The sequence below is a fragment of the Marmota flaviventris genome, chromosome 2, assembly GCF_047511675.1.
Source record: "Marmota flaviventris isolate mMarFla1 chromosome 2, mMarFla1.hap1, whole genome shotgun sequence".
In the NCBI taxonomy this organism is placed as follows: Eukaryota; Metazoa; Chordata; class Mammalia; order Rodentia; family Sciuridae; genus Marmota; species Marmota flaviventris.
This window is the reverse complement of record NC_092499.1, coordinates 149,916,805-149,931,937: the sequence shown is the minus strand read 5'-3', so window position 1 is coordinate 149,931,937 and position 15,133 is coordinate 149,916,805. Positions and strand designations below refer to the sequence as shown.

Below are 15,133 nucleotides of genomic sequence, written 5' to 3'. Positions count from 1 at the left end.
GGCGATTTTGCCCCTAAGGGACATTTGACAATGTCTGTAGACATTTTTGGTTGTCAGAATCTGGTGGGAGTGCTTTGGAATGTAGGGGTAGAGGTTGGGAATGTTGCCTAACATCCTACAGAGCCCAAGACAGCTCTTGACTACAGAGAATCTAGCTACAAATGTAAACAGCACTGAGCCCTGGCAACCCATTGAGCAGTGTTAGAAGAAAGTTGATGTTTTTGTTGTGATAAAATCACCCTTAATTTTTTGCCCTTAAGTCTATATGGAAAGCATACATTTTACTGTTATAGTCTTTTTGGGGGCTGGGGGCGTGCCAGGGATTGAACTCAGGGGCACTCAGTCACTGAGCCCACATCCCCAGCCCTATTTTGTATTTTATTTAGAGACAGGGTCTCACTGAGTTTCTTAGCACCTTGCTTTTGCTGAGGCTGGCTCTGAATTCGTGATCCTCCTGCCTCAGCCTCCGGAGCAGTTAGGATTACAGGTTTGTGCCACCATTCCTGGCTCATTATTATAATCTTAAAGTGATGTTCTTATTATGAATTTCCATATTAGAAATTCAGCAACCAATATTACCCTTACTTGAGACTTTGTGGTTCAAAGTGGAAACAACAGTTGTCTTTCTTTTGTAATATGAATATTACACTCAGTATTAAAATTACTTCTTCTATTTTAGGCTTTACTGAAGAAGCATTGTAGAGATTCATCACATTTCTAAGATATCAGTATTTACAAATTGGAGTTATCAGCCATCTTAAAGATTGATGTTGGATATCAAAATGAAAACCTTCTGTGAAGTTTTAGAACAGTTATACAAAAAAGTACTTTCTGGAACCATACTTGAAGATGACAGCCATGATTATGTCTTTTACCTCAACCCAGCACTTTCAAACCAAGATTGCTCTGCAGCCAGTTCCTTAGAATGGCTGAACACCGATGCTGTGCCGTGCCAGCATCAGCTGCCCTCCATCAGGGTGTCTACCATTCCTGAAGCACCTGTTTGTGTGAAGAGACACTCTCAGATGAGCGATGCCCGAGAGATGATGCTCCTTCAGTTAACTGTGATCAAAGTGATGGTAACCAGGATATTGTCTGTTGAAACTGAGATCCATGCAAAAGAGAAATACAGAGATGTAATTAAAATTCTTTTACAATCAAATGAAATTGATTCTAAATTGGTAAGCCAATTTTTATCGATTTTGAAGACCTAAGTATTTAAAATAAATGTTTTAAGAACATTCAGTAGTAGTGATTACATGTATTTGTTTGGTTGTAGATCTGCATGTTCCAAAATTCAGACAAATTGTTGTCTCACATGGCCGCAAAGTGCCTTGCGTTGCTTCTGTATTTCCAGTTGAGAGAAAAGGTAAGCTAAGTGATCAAAGTATGTTATTATTTCTCTTCTAATATTTTCAAAGTTGTTCTTTGACACTTGATTTTACACCTTCAGGTATTTGCATTAATCAAGTATTTGCTTACGTAATAACGTGAAGTCCACAAAAATCTAAGAATCTAATAATACAATGGTGGCTTACATCAAGAATTAAAGTCTTAAATACATTATAAATTATAATAAATCAGATTCTTAACCTTAAAAGGTGGGTTTCACATCAGAGGCCATAACTTTCTTCACATTCTCAAGAAAGTAGGTTAGACCCCTCTCCACAAGAAAGGCTTAGGCACCTCTGTTTGAGACTAAGCCTGTTTTCAGAGGCTAATATAAATTAATTTTGAGAATGGTCCTCAGCATAATGGAAAAAATATATCGATAAATTTAGAATCAGGTTATCCTCTTATCTGTGAATTAGTTAATAAGCAATTCTAAGCATCTGCTGACTTCTTTCAGCTATAAATGATTTGTTTCCTTCTTAAAATAACATTGTTTTCTGATTATAAAAAGATGTTATTGGTAGTAGGAAATTTGAAAAATGTGACAAAGTAAAAAGAACAAAATAAAAGCTACACATCGTTCTACCACCTAGAGATAAGACTGCTAATATTGGCATGTTTCCTGTATTTCTCTGATATATTGATTTTCTTCACTTAAAGAATATTAGGATGTTTTACTTCCTTCTTGTTTAACCAAATGTTATCATGCTTTTTTTAGGCAAACAAGTAAACATATAGTTGTGTTGTGAATAATAGGTAATTTATGATTATAAAGAAAGTACTAAATCATAAGATTTTTTTATTTCTTCCTTATAGATAACGTTAAGTAATTCATGGATTGCTTTTTGCCAAAAAAATCTTTCTGGATATTCTGAGAGTGATGAAGCAATACATTGTCTCTGGACTCTTACAGCGGTAATGAAAGAAATCTTTAAAGATACGTGTTCAGAAAAAGCAGGTACACATTACATTGCCCCATAAATAGTCATCATCTAACTTCCAGGAACATTATATTTATAATCAAGAAAAAAAAAACTTACTTATAATCTGTCTTGAAGTATAAAAAACAGAAAAAATCTCTCCATATTTTGTGTGTATGCCTGCGTGTGTGTGCACATGCCATGGGGTTCAAATCTAGGGCCTCCTACACATTAGGCAGATACTCTACCACTGAGCTACATTCCCAGCCCAAGGATAACTTTTTTAAAAAGAAAAAAAGTTACAAGGAAAAAAATAAAGCTTTTACTTATTATCTGCTGCTATTGGTGTTTGTAAAGTGAATGTTAACCATGGTTAATAACTTTTAATCTCTGTATTCTCATTTGTTCATACTCTAGGTAAATATTCCAAACCTCTTTTCTCTTATGAAGTGATATTTACAAAAATTGAATTATAAAATTGCATTTTATAAAATTGCATTGTTTTCCCTATTGTTTATAATTTCTTTTTGTATAATTGCAGAAATTTTAAAGCAGTTCCTGACTCCTTTTGATAGTACTCTTGAAGTGTTCTATGATTCCTTATTCGCTCAGCATTTTGAAAATTGTCAGAATCCTTCTAGAATAATAAACAGCTTGGTATGTTTCCTGGAATTGCTCGAACTTCTCATAACCTCCAGAATCTACCTGAAGTTAGATTGCAGGAGCCAAAGGATTTTATTTTTGAAACCTTCTTGTGTGCTAAATGTTCTGACCTGGCCTATTCAGGCTTTTGTCAAAAGAAAGTTGATCATTTTCATAAAAAAGTGCCTTCTCTATAAAGTGGGCGAAGACCTCTGTCGTGGCTCAGTTCCTGCCATGATATCGCCAGATCATCACTTAGACACGGACATGTTGGCTTTAGCTAATGCTGTTTTGCAAGCTGTGCATCTTGGGTTGTTGAAGACATTGTCTGTTCATAGAAAACCTTCCTGCTTTGGAGGTGATGAAGTTCAGCCTGGATGTGCATATCTCTGTGGTCCAGATCATGTGATCCTTAGAGCAGCAAGTTTAATTACAATGAAATCCTTAGAAATCAAATTTCAAAGTGATACCTCAACAAATGAAATGAAAGGTAATTCTCCAAACCCCTTTTTTTTGTGCAAACTAATGTATAATTATTTACTTCAGTAAAATAATTCTTAATTATCAAATCTCAGGACTAGTATAAATTCCATTAATTTAAGATTTTTCCCCCAAAAGAAATAACCTTAAGGAACATGCCAGCTTTTTGTGGGCTAACTGAATGTGTATAGCATAATAAAAGACTTCAGCCAAAAAAAAATTACTCTCAAGTCATCTCATAATAAATGATAGAAGTCAACTCATATTCAAATATTTGTATTTTATTTATATTATCATTCATGAATGTAGTATTATCTACTTATGTGGATTGTTGATAATTAGAAATCAAATTAAAACTAAAGTATGAGAAGTTATATTGATGAAGAAATTGTTGCATATAATTTCCAAGATGATAAATCAAGTGTTCAAAGAAAGCCTTATAAAGTATGATTTTCAGTGTAGGTGTTGGAGAATACATGTCCTCTATTTCATTTGAGAAAAATGAATAGTAAATGTCTACCAAACAGCCTACTGTGAAAAGCATAAATTGTAAGCAGTGACTTTCCTGGACTGCTTTGGATATCATTGAGCTTTTAATAACTACTTATTAGTTATAATTTTTGTAGTTACAATTTGGAACACTAGGTGGCATCTATTGTATAATTCATAGTTTAAAAATTCCATAAGCCTTTTTGATATTTTTTGCTTAATATTAAGCAGAACTTTCTTTTCATGCTTTAATAAACAAACAAAAAATATTTTCTGTTATTTTGAAGGAAAAATTTGCTTGGTTGTATTGTCTCTAGTAAAAAGCAGCTCTGGTATCCAGTGAAAAGACCTTTTTTCATCATTTATGTATATGCTTTTATCAAGAGATCACCATGTAATTTTTTTCTCAGCTGTATTATAATTACTTATTTGTCACTTGTGCCAAATAGACATATAGCCATTTTTAAATGCATGCTAACATTTTAAATGCATCTTTCTAAATCACTTTTTTCTCTGAGCCTCAGTTTCCTCATTATAAAATAGAAATACTCCCTAATTTATATAACTTTTAGAAGGTGTGAATTATGATCTAGCACTTTAAGGTACTTTATTAGAAATTTGTATATAGGCAAGGTATTATTAATGTATTCATAAACTATTGCCTACACTTTGAAACTTGCATTTTTTGAAGTTGATTTACACAGGTTCATGTCTGAGTTACTGACCTTCTTAAAGCCTCACCTTCAGCCCTCACTGCAACTACATAATCCATGTGAATGGCTGTCCAGGGTATTCATAGAACAAGACGATGACATGCTGGAGGCTGCCAAGGCATCAATGGGCATCTACCTAAAGTTGACCAGGTTAGTGAGTTTAAAGTAATTATTGAACTATCCGCAAGCCAAAAGGCAGGAAACATTTCAGAAAATGTGCTGAGTGTATTATTTACCTTCCATCAATTGGGTGGTGGATCTTGTGGTTTCCTCCTAAGTTCCAATTCCTTTCTTTAATCTTGCCTTACACGCAAACAAGATTACATTTGTATTATTATGATAACTTGGCAGACTGGGCAGGGATGTAGAACTAGGCTGGAATCTGAAAACCTGGGTTCCTATATAGTCTGCACGTCTGCTTTACCTGTGTAGTTAGGAGTAAGCTAATTCACTTCTGTGAATCACATTTGATGGGTATGATCATTATTCACCTCTGAGACTTACATTTCTGTATAAAACTTCTGTAAGATATTTTTTTTCCTTTATAAAAATAAGTACTGACTTATAAATAATCAAAGGAACAGTTCTATATTTTCACTGTAATCTACAGCCACATTTTAACTTCTACCTTCTTAAGGCAAGTATGTAAAATTAATTTTGAATTTTGTTACTGGTGACATTTCATACTGACTCTGTTTCTACTTTATTAAAACAGCTGCACTTAACAGCAATATCTTCTTGTGGCAAATATCTATAATTGCTTATGAAATTAATAACTGATGACCTTTTCCACCATTTCTGCTCTGCTTTATTAAAACCCTAAAGTATTTGCTTTATTTCCATTTCTTTCTTGGCCTGGGAGAAAGGGATTTCTCACTAATGATCGGCGGTGCAGCGTTGTGCTGCCAGTACTTGCTGTGTTATGACACTGCTGGCAGTGGCTGCTTTCAGACCAAGTGTTTGAGGCCAATTTTCAAAAGGTTCTAATCAAGAACACAAAATTCCTGCATATGATTTGAATTAGGCTCAAAAATGGTAAAATAAAAATTCATACTGAAAATGCACAGGCCTATAAGAGCATATCTTAATTGTATTCAAAGTTGACTTCTTAAGAAAGAGGAAGCCTCTGAATTAAATTTGCTTTATATGTGAATTTCTCTGTTCATTTCAGTTCAGTGTCCTTAACGGCATATACTTATGGCATACATACTTTCAAAAAATATGTAGTTATATTAAAGATTTTTTTGGTGGTAAATGATGGAAATCAACTCAAACTGATTTAAACAAACAAAGGATTTATTGGCTCACTATGAGGAGTTCTTAAGGGATTTAGTTGGCATCAAGGATTTAAATTGTCATCAGTTACTTCTCCTTTTTGGTATCTCACAATTCTGAATTAATTTTAGGCATTTGCCATTTGCCATTTGTAAAAGAGAAATATCTTCCCATATAATCCAGCTGCACTTTTGAAGTTGCTAAAAAGTACAGAGGCACTGTGTAATAAAAGTGTGAGCTCTTTGTGAAACAGTAGCATTTGACTTCATGAATTGGTTTTCCTCAATATAAATTGTGTCTCAATGATATAATAGTTAAAAACAAAACAAACAAACAAAAAACCTCCACTAAAGGGTTTTCTAAATGAAGTCTTTCTTTTTAATATTCTCCAAAGCAAGAATATTTTATGAGCTACTAGCAGCTCATCAGGTTTACCTCAGTCTTAGAATTATCACCTTTCATATCTCAAGTAAAAATCCCAGCAGAGATCTGAATAGCTCACTTGAGTCCCATATTCAGAACCAATCATTGTGGCCAGCAAGGAGCATGAGTGCACTGATGGGTCAGTCTGGGTTAATTGCCCACCTCTGCTGAGGAGAGTGGGGAACTGGTTTAGGTTCCAGCTCTACCTTACCACATAGAATTGGTTGCCCAAAAGAATGAAGGGTTCTGATGTCAGGATAAAGGATGGCAGGACTTCTGTTAGGCAGACAAAAAGTGGAAATGCCTAAGACAGTGGACTTTGTTTTATTAAGTCAAATTCTCTTAGAGTTTGTGGGGAAAAGGATTGGTTTTGAACTTTTTTCTTTTAAAGTTATGGGTAGATTAAAAAGTAAGGTGACAGGTGAATATGTGGCATGTGAATTAAATCTGTCAAAACTGTTATGTTTATAAAAAGTCATTAATCCGAGTTCACCATTACCTTCATTTTCAGAGAATGTGAGGCTACCAAAAGGTTGACCCAAGAAAAGGAAATGTGGATCCGTCACACCCATGAAAATGGTTATAATCCTCACTGTATTTTCTTATTCTTCCTAAAAAATATAGGATTTGATTCTACAGTTCTTCTTGACTTTTTGATTTCATCAGAAACCTGTTTTCTTGAATATTTTGTTAGGTATTTAAAATTACTGCAAAAAGACTGTGATAATTTTTTCACTATCTGTAAGTTCTTTGATGCATCTGAATCTCAATATGGCATAAATATTTGTGGTTGTGTCTCCTCACTAGTCCAAAACAGAAGCACCAACCCCATACTGCCTCATCATTTGACTGCTCCTAATAGTCACAAAAAGGGACACGCTTGGGTCCCCAGGGCTTCTGGTGATTCTTCTGAACCACTGAACCAGGTTGTGATATCCAAGGAAACCCATACCATGGGGGATCATAGTCTGTCTTCCCCCCAGGCGTCTCACAGTCTGGTAGATTATGAAGACTCTGATGATTCTGAAGCAGAATCCACAGACCAGTGTTTAGTAAAAAGTGAACAAACAACTTTACACCAAGAAGCAATTAAGAAAATTCAGGACCCAGCTGGGTTAAGCAGGGATAAAAAGGAATTTAACCATGAGCCTCAATCATGGCCTCTGATTGCAAAGGAATCTACTACTTCCTTCATTGATTGTGAAGCAGCCCCAAATAACACTGTCTCTGAAGCAAGAATATTTTATAGAATAATAAAATGCTTCAAAGAGCTACAAGATGCCATTTGCCGTTTGCAAAAGAGAAATCTCTTCCCATATAATCCAGCTGCACTTTTGAAGTTGCTAAAAAGTACAGAGGCACTGTGTAGTAAAAGTGTGAGCCCTTTGTGAAACAGTAGCATTTGACTTCATGAATTGGTTTTCCTCAATATAAATTGTGTCTCCATGATATAACAGTTAAAAAAAAAAAAAAAAACCTCCACTAAAGGGTTTTCTAAATGAAGTCTTTCTTTTTGCCTATTGGAAGCAGCCTAGTGCCTGAAAAGATGCATCAAATGCCATATCACTTGATATAATTGTATGCCTCTTGAAATTGATGGTGATTCAAGCATATACAATTTGGGACAGTTAATTGTATTAGTTTCCTAGGGCTGCCATAACAAATTACTACCTACTTAACAACTTAAAACCACTAAAATGTATTCTCTCAGTTCGGAGGGCAGTAAGTCCAAAGTAAGGTGTCATCATGGTCGTGCTTTCCCTCAAAGCTCTGGAGAAGAAACTTTCCCTGCTTCTGGTATTGCCAGCCGTCTTTGAGGTCCGTTGCTTTGTAGCTGCATTACTCTAGTCTCTTGCTCTTGGCATGGCATGTGTGTCCATGTCCATTTTCCCTTTTATAAGGGCAACAGTTATTGGATTAGGCCTCATTCTAATCCAGCATGACCTTGTCTTAACTTGATTACATCTGCAAAGAACTTTTTCTAAATAAGATCATGCTTACAGGTTCCAGATGGACATGGATTTGGGGAATGAAGGTCTATTGTATGAACATGATCCACTGTATGAATGTGATTGTTTTTTAAAAATTTCTAGTTGACATATAATATTTGTAGATATTTATGTGGCACAGTATTATAATTGAATGCATGTTTATAATGTATATTGAGCAAGTAAAGGTAATTACTATCTCCAACTCCTCAAAATTATCAATTCTGTGTTGTGAACCTTTAAATTCTTCTTTTCTACTTATTTTGAAATGTTTGTTGTTGTAGACTATAATTACCCTCCTGTGCTGTAGAACATTAGACCAATTTCCCCATCTAATGATTTTGTGGTACTCATTATTCAACCTCTGTCCCTCCTTTCCTCCTGCTTTCCTAGTTTCTAGTGACCTGCGTTCTACTCTCTACTTCTATGTGATCAATTTCTTTAACTTCCACAAGAGTGAGAAAATGCAGCATTTGTCTTTGTCCTGGCTCATTACACTTAATATAAAGTCCTCTAGTTCCATCCATGGTGCTGAAAAATGACAGGATTCCATTATTTTTAATGAGAAAATATTTCATTATGTGTATACTGTGCATATATAATATACCTCTAATGCATTCTTTCATTGATGGATGTCTAAATTGACTACATATCTTTGCTATTGTATACCATATTGCAATAAACATGTGCATGCAAGTATCTCTTTGATATACTGATTTCATTTCCTTTGGCTATATACCCAATGATAGGATTATATGGTAGTTCTATTTTCAGTTTTTTAAGGAACCTCAATACTGTTTATGTTCCATAATGGCTGTACTAATTTACATTCCTGCCAATAGTATATAAGAGTTTTCGGTACATCCTCTCCAATATTTCTTTTTCTGTGTAAGAGTTTTCTGCACATCCTCTCCAATGTTTATTTTTCTGGTTTTGTTTTTTGTCTCTTGACAGTAATCATTTTAACTTGGGTGACATGTTATCTCATATGGTTTTGATCTGCATTTCTCTGATGTTTAGAGGTTGAACATTTTTTCATATACTGCTGGCCATTTGCATGTCTTCTTTTTTCTAATAATACTGGAGATTGAACTCAGGGATGTTTGACCATGGAGCTACATCCCCAGTTCTTTTACTTTTTATTTTGAGACAGGATCTCACTAAGTTATGGAGTTTTTTCCTAAATTGCTGAAGCTGGCCTCAAACTTGAGTCCTCTTGCCCTTGCCCTCCCCAACCCACCCTCGTTTCTAGGATTTTGTGTCTTTCTTTGAGAAAGATCTCTTCAGGTATTTTGACTATTTTTCTTAATTGAATTATTTGTTTTTGTTGTTTGTTTGTTTTGTTGTTGTTTGTGTTCTCTATGTATTCTGGATATTAGTCGCTTGTCAGATGTATAGTTATTTCCCTTGTTTCACTTTTGTTGTATGTGCTTTTGGGGTCTTATCCAAAATATCCTAAAGCATTTCCCCTATTTTTTTTTTTTTTTTTTTTTTTTGTAGTTTATAGTTTCCAGTCTTACATTTAGGTCTTTGCTCTATCGTGAATTGATCTTTGCATGTGGTAAGAGGTAGGGGTTTCATTCTTCTAAATTCTTCTAAATATGTATGTTCGGTTTTTCTAGTTATCATTTATTAAAAAGACTATCCTTTCTTCAATAACTGTTCTCGGCACCTTTGTTGAAAGTCAATTGGATGTAAACATGTGGATTAATTTGTGGAGTTGCTATTGGGTTCCATTGGTCTGTGTGCCAGTCCCATGCTGCTTTTATTACCATAGTTTTGCTGTGTGGCATTGTGATGCCTCCAGCTTTTAAATGTGATTCTTCTAAAAATTTTTTCTAATCAGGTAATTTTCTGATTTAAAATTATTGTGGTATGTATAATTCTGTCTTTCTGAACAGAAGCAGTACATGGATTTTTTCTTATGTTTATTAGATTTGTGTAATATGAGCAGCAACTGTGTTATGCTGGTGACTCTGTCATTAAAGCAATCTAAAATGATGTCCTTAAAATACTCTGTAAAAGTCCCCTTTGTAGAAAAATATAAGGAATATAAGGAAGACTTAATCTACTAGACATTAAAGTTTATCTTCTGATTAATATTTGATTTAATATTGATTATATATGGTAATCAAAACAGTTTAATATTTATTAAGGTAGAAATAGAGAGGTCAGTGGAACTGAATAGAATATTGCTAATTAAAATAATGAGGTGCCCATGTTAATCAAATAGAAATGCAGAGGTCAAAAAGTTTGTTAAAAGTACACTGTTAGTAAAAATACACATTCATTCAGTTTCTACCATAAGTTATTTATTTTAATATTTTTATTTTTTGAAATGCCTAGGCTGATCTGGAACTCCTGGACTCAAGTGATTGTCCTGCCTCAGCCTCCTGAGGATCAGGAACTGCAGGTATATGCCACTATGCTTGGCTCTATCATAACTTAAAAAGCACATCAAAGAATGTGATTTCAAGGATGTTCAATGCCACATTGTAAAACACAAAAGACTTGAAATATCATTGGAATGTATACCTGTGAAAAGAATGAGTATATCCATGCTTTATAGATATGAAACATCTCCTGTAAAAATAGATGGATATAATGGGCACCCATTTATTTAGAAAAGTAGTGGGGCAGGAGTAATACACATCCATGTATTTATATAGTCATCCTTTGGTATCTACAGAGAGTTGGTTTCAGTACCTACACCATCCATACACACCTTGCCAAGATACCAAAATTCACAGGTATTTAAGTCCCTTATATAAAATGGCATACTATTTGCACATATCCTACCCACAGCCTTCTAGATTACTTATACCTAATACTATGTAAATACTATGTACACTGTGTTAGGAAATAATGACAAGAAAAAAGTCTATATACATTCAGTACAGATGTAATGTTTTTTCAAATATTTTCAATCTATTATGATTGAATCCATAATACAGAGGGATGACCATACAAAATGTGTATTTAAGAATGTGTAAGAGAAGCCAGGCATAGTGGTGCATGCTTGTGACCTCAGGAGACTGAGGCAGGAGGTTTGCAAGCTAGGCTTAGGCTAGCTTCTTCAACTTAGAGAGACCCTGTCCCCCCAAAATAAAAGGGGCTGGAAATGTAGCTCAGTGGTAGAACATTTACCAAGCATGTACAAGGCCCAGGGTTCAATTCTCAATACTACCCCCAAAATATATGTGTGTGTGTGTGTGTGTGTGTGTGTGAGAGAGAGAGAACACAGTAGTTACCTTGCGAGAGAGATCTGAAATGGATTTGACTTATCGTATCTTTTTGTGCTCTTTTGCCTGTAACTGGGTTAAAAAAAATTTTTTTAATAAAAAACTTGAGAAAAAAATGTTCCCTAGGATACATAAATATTGAATGAATTATAACTTTTACAAATGCAGATGTGTTTTGCGCCTACATTTCTTTATAAGGTTAATAAGAAACCACCGTCTTTATTGTACATAAAATGAGGGGAAAGCAATCTGGCAGGAGTGCCAAGTGTGTAACTGACTTTTGAGTGCACGTTAGTTCATTACACACATGCCAAGCCCTGCTGTTGCTGAAGGTGACCCTTGGTTATATGGTGACTATACTTGGTTTTTTAGAGCATCCACAAGCTGTTCTCAGATTAGGCCATAAAGGAACATGTAATGAGCAATATTTATCTACCTAGTGAGCTCCCAGGGGATTCCCAGAGGGCCATCTGTAATCCTTCTCCCAATAAAAAGCAAGTTAGCATAAAGTGTCATGAATATACTCTATTTAACTTGAAGCATAAAAGACACGGAAAAGCTGTTCGTGAGTATACAGAATGTTGAATTTTCGGAAATGGCATGACAGTGGAACCAGCACCCCAGTCAAAACACACTAGTGGTACCCAGAAGTCCCCCTTAGTTCTTCTTCCAGTCACTATCCACCCTTAAAGACAGCTATATCCTGAATGGAGGAAACATCAATTAGCTTTACCTGGTTTTTTTACTTTTATGTAAATGGAATCCTAGAGTATGTATTCTTTTGTGTCTGGCTTCTTTTCTTAGACCCTGGGAGTGTGTCCTGATTTATTTTTACAATGTCAGGTAGCCACATTTCATCTATTGTTAGTAACATGTGGCACACCCATTGTATTAGGATGGTGAGGTTGACAAACACCAGACAATGACATGCAGACTTGTGCAATGGGCCCCAGCCTGTCTTTTCAGCCCCACCTGTGGTTCTTCCCTGCCATGGTTCTTAGCAACACAGCATTTGCCCTACATATTCATTCATGCCCCGTCTCAAATGTTAGGTCAGAAAGAATTCCCCATCTGTCCTGGACCATTAGATTTTACTTGCTTTGTAGTCTCTGCACTTTTTGCACTATTCTTTTTTCCTGGAGTATAGCATTTGTCACATTCTGTTTGAATCATTATTCAACAGTCTTCCCATTTGCCAGGTTTTTTTTTTTTTTAACGTTGTCCCCATTGGCTAACAACTGCCACATCATAAGTACACCAAACATGTTGAATAAATGAAATTTTTCTCTAAGAGCTTAATAATTTCCTATGGGAGACAGATGTGTGGGGAATTGTAATTGTAATGTTTAGATTGCATTTCCCAAATACCAGCCACTGTTCTAAGTGCTCTGCAAATCCCTATGGTAATGTTAGAAGGTGAGTGCTATTATGAGCTCTGTTTTGCAGATGAGGAGATTAAGCAACTTGCCTAAGATCATCCAATTGGCAAAGTGGTAGAGCTAAGTTAATGGCTAAGTTAAGCTAGGTAGTCTGGTTCCAGTGTCTTCTCACACTCCTTTCCATAATTTATTCCTTTCCCTTAAGACAGAAAGTGATGGATACCATTGAAACTAAATTGTTGAAACTAAAATTGTTGCAGTTTTGGATATGGGTGAATGATGGTGTAATGAGTCCTATACTAGAAAAGTATCCTAAGGTCAGATTATCCAAGACCACACTCAGAAATTTTGACTATTCTAGGCAGTGGAGAGCTGATGAGATTTTTGAGTAAAGAAAGAAAGTAATTTCCATGAAATATAGTGACTAGATGAACAAACAGGAAGATTGGCAAGAATCTGCTATAGAAGTCCTTTGAATCCAGGACATTGGAAACACTCGGGCCTTCCAGCTGAATATCAATCACATCCACTTCTCCCCCTCCAGATACCCTAAGACATAGTAAAGAGACAAAAATCAGGAGCAACAAGACACACATGGACAAAACAGAAAGGGAGGAAGCAATTTTGAAAGTTAAAAGGTAAGTAGATGATTAATAACTGACTTAGCAGACCCAAGAAAACTAAATCCTCAGTCTGATACAGGGAAAGCTGAAAAGCAGCCTGATTAACATGGTGGATCCCCTGAAGGCTCAGGAGTTTAGAGAGCACCACACAGTTGTTAAGCAATATCTGCTGGAAAGTCTGTTCAAGAAACAATCTCCTGCCCTATTCTGTGTAGCTAAAGCTCTATTCACTGTTCCCCCCGCCCCCCAGCAAAAAAGAAAAAAAAAACTTAGCAGATTAGAAGCCTATTTCCCAAAGAGAGTAAACCAGAGAATCTTTGGATCAGGGAGACACCAGATACAGCTGAGAATAGGAATAATAGAATGAAACAGAGGGACTCAGGAGAAAACGACTTCCCTCTCCAGCATTCTCCCAACTCCTGTTCCCAGAACACTTCTAATTGCAGACAAGAGCCTAGAAGAGACACTTCTGGGAAACCTAATTAAGCCAAGAGAAAATATCTAAAGATATTGACATAGGAAGGGGAGGGGGACCCCCAAAGAAACTATTTAGCCAAGTCACCCTACTGTGAAGCTCACAGTTGCAAACCTCACCCTGTGTAGAGATGTAAGTGCCCCATTCTTACAAATGATTGAAAAATGGAGGATTGTCAGGCATGGGGTGGGGAGTAGGGAGTACAGATATGAAAAGCTGAGGCCAAAACAAACATGAAACATTAAACAGGAAGAAGTTAAATCTATCATATCCTCAGAGTAAGAGATTGTAAAGAACATTACATTTTAACAATTGAAGAAAAATACTTCTTAGAGTAGCAAAAATGCAAAACTGATTTAGAAATTTATACAATTAAGTTGAGGAAATATAGAAAGTCTAGAAATGGGACAAAGAAATTAGAAAATGGGATGAAGAAATGATAAAATCTAGGGACCAGCTGATGAGTTTCAGTAATTGAGAAAGTAGGATAAGGACTGGAAGAGGAAAAGTACAAAAGAAATTTATGAAAAGTCTCCAGAATTGAAAGACTTTGAGTCTTTAAACAATGCCTACAAATACAACTGGAAAAAAAATTAAATTTTACAAAGGAAGGAGAATCCACCTGAAACAAGGAGCCATTTTTCCCTTGCATAGCTAGGATGCTGCTACTGCTATTTTATTTATAAATGAAGTAAAATGCCTTGTGAAGAAGAAAATGAGATCTGTTTTCACCTGAGTGACTAAAGGCACTGTGACATATGGTGATATCCAGCAGACAAATCTTTTAAATATCAGGAGGGCAATGTTAGAACAAAATATGAGCATCATTTGTATATAGATATTATGAAAATCATAATCCCTGAGGGTATATATAGAAAAGGGTATATATAGAAGCCTGGATAGAAGAAGGAAAATGAAAGAAATTTGGACAGCAGGCAACCCAGAAATACTAGAAGGAAATGAGGAGAGGAACAGTAGGATCAGGTCTGAGAAGCTACTGAAGGTTTGCACCATTAGGTGCAAAGTATTTGAAGCATTGGTGCACTTGAGAGAGCACTTTTAGTTGGACCCAAATGTGCTGTGCAAGGTAGA

The 15,133-nt window shown here is 35.5% G+C and overlaps 1 protein-coding gene across 4 annotated transcripts in view; it reads left to right on the top strand.

Moving 5' to 3' along the window:
- The window catches only part of LOC114080805 (ceramide synthase 3), a 159,471-nt gene that overhangs the window by 14,166 nt on the left and 130,172 nt on the right, over positions 1–15,133 (top strand). For 3 of the 4 annotated variants that reach the window (XM_071608667.1, XM_071608668.1, XM_071608666.1), the window contains 5 exons: positions 680–1,181; positions 1,280–1,369; positions 2,209–2,350; positions 2,854–3,444; positions 4,615–4,786. In XM_071608667.1, the coding sequence (XP_071464768.1) occupies positions 768–1,181; positions 1,280–1,369; positions 2,209–2,350; positions 2,854–3,444; positions 4,615–4,786 (1,409 nt within the window). In that variant the 5' untranslated portion in view covers positions 680–767. Of the gene's footprint in view, positions 1–679; positions 1,182–1,279; positions 1,370–2,208; positions 2,351–2,853; positions 3,445–4,614; positions 4,787–6,845; positions 9,022–15,133 lie in introns of those variants that run through there. The other variant, XM_027922443.2, reaches the window with a different exon arrangement.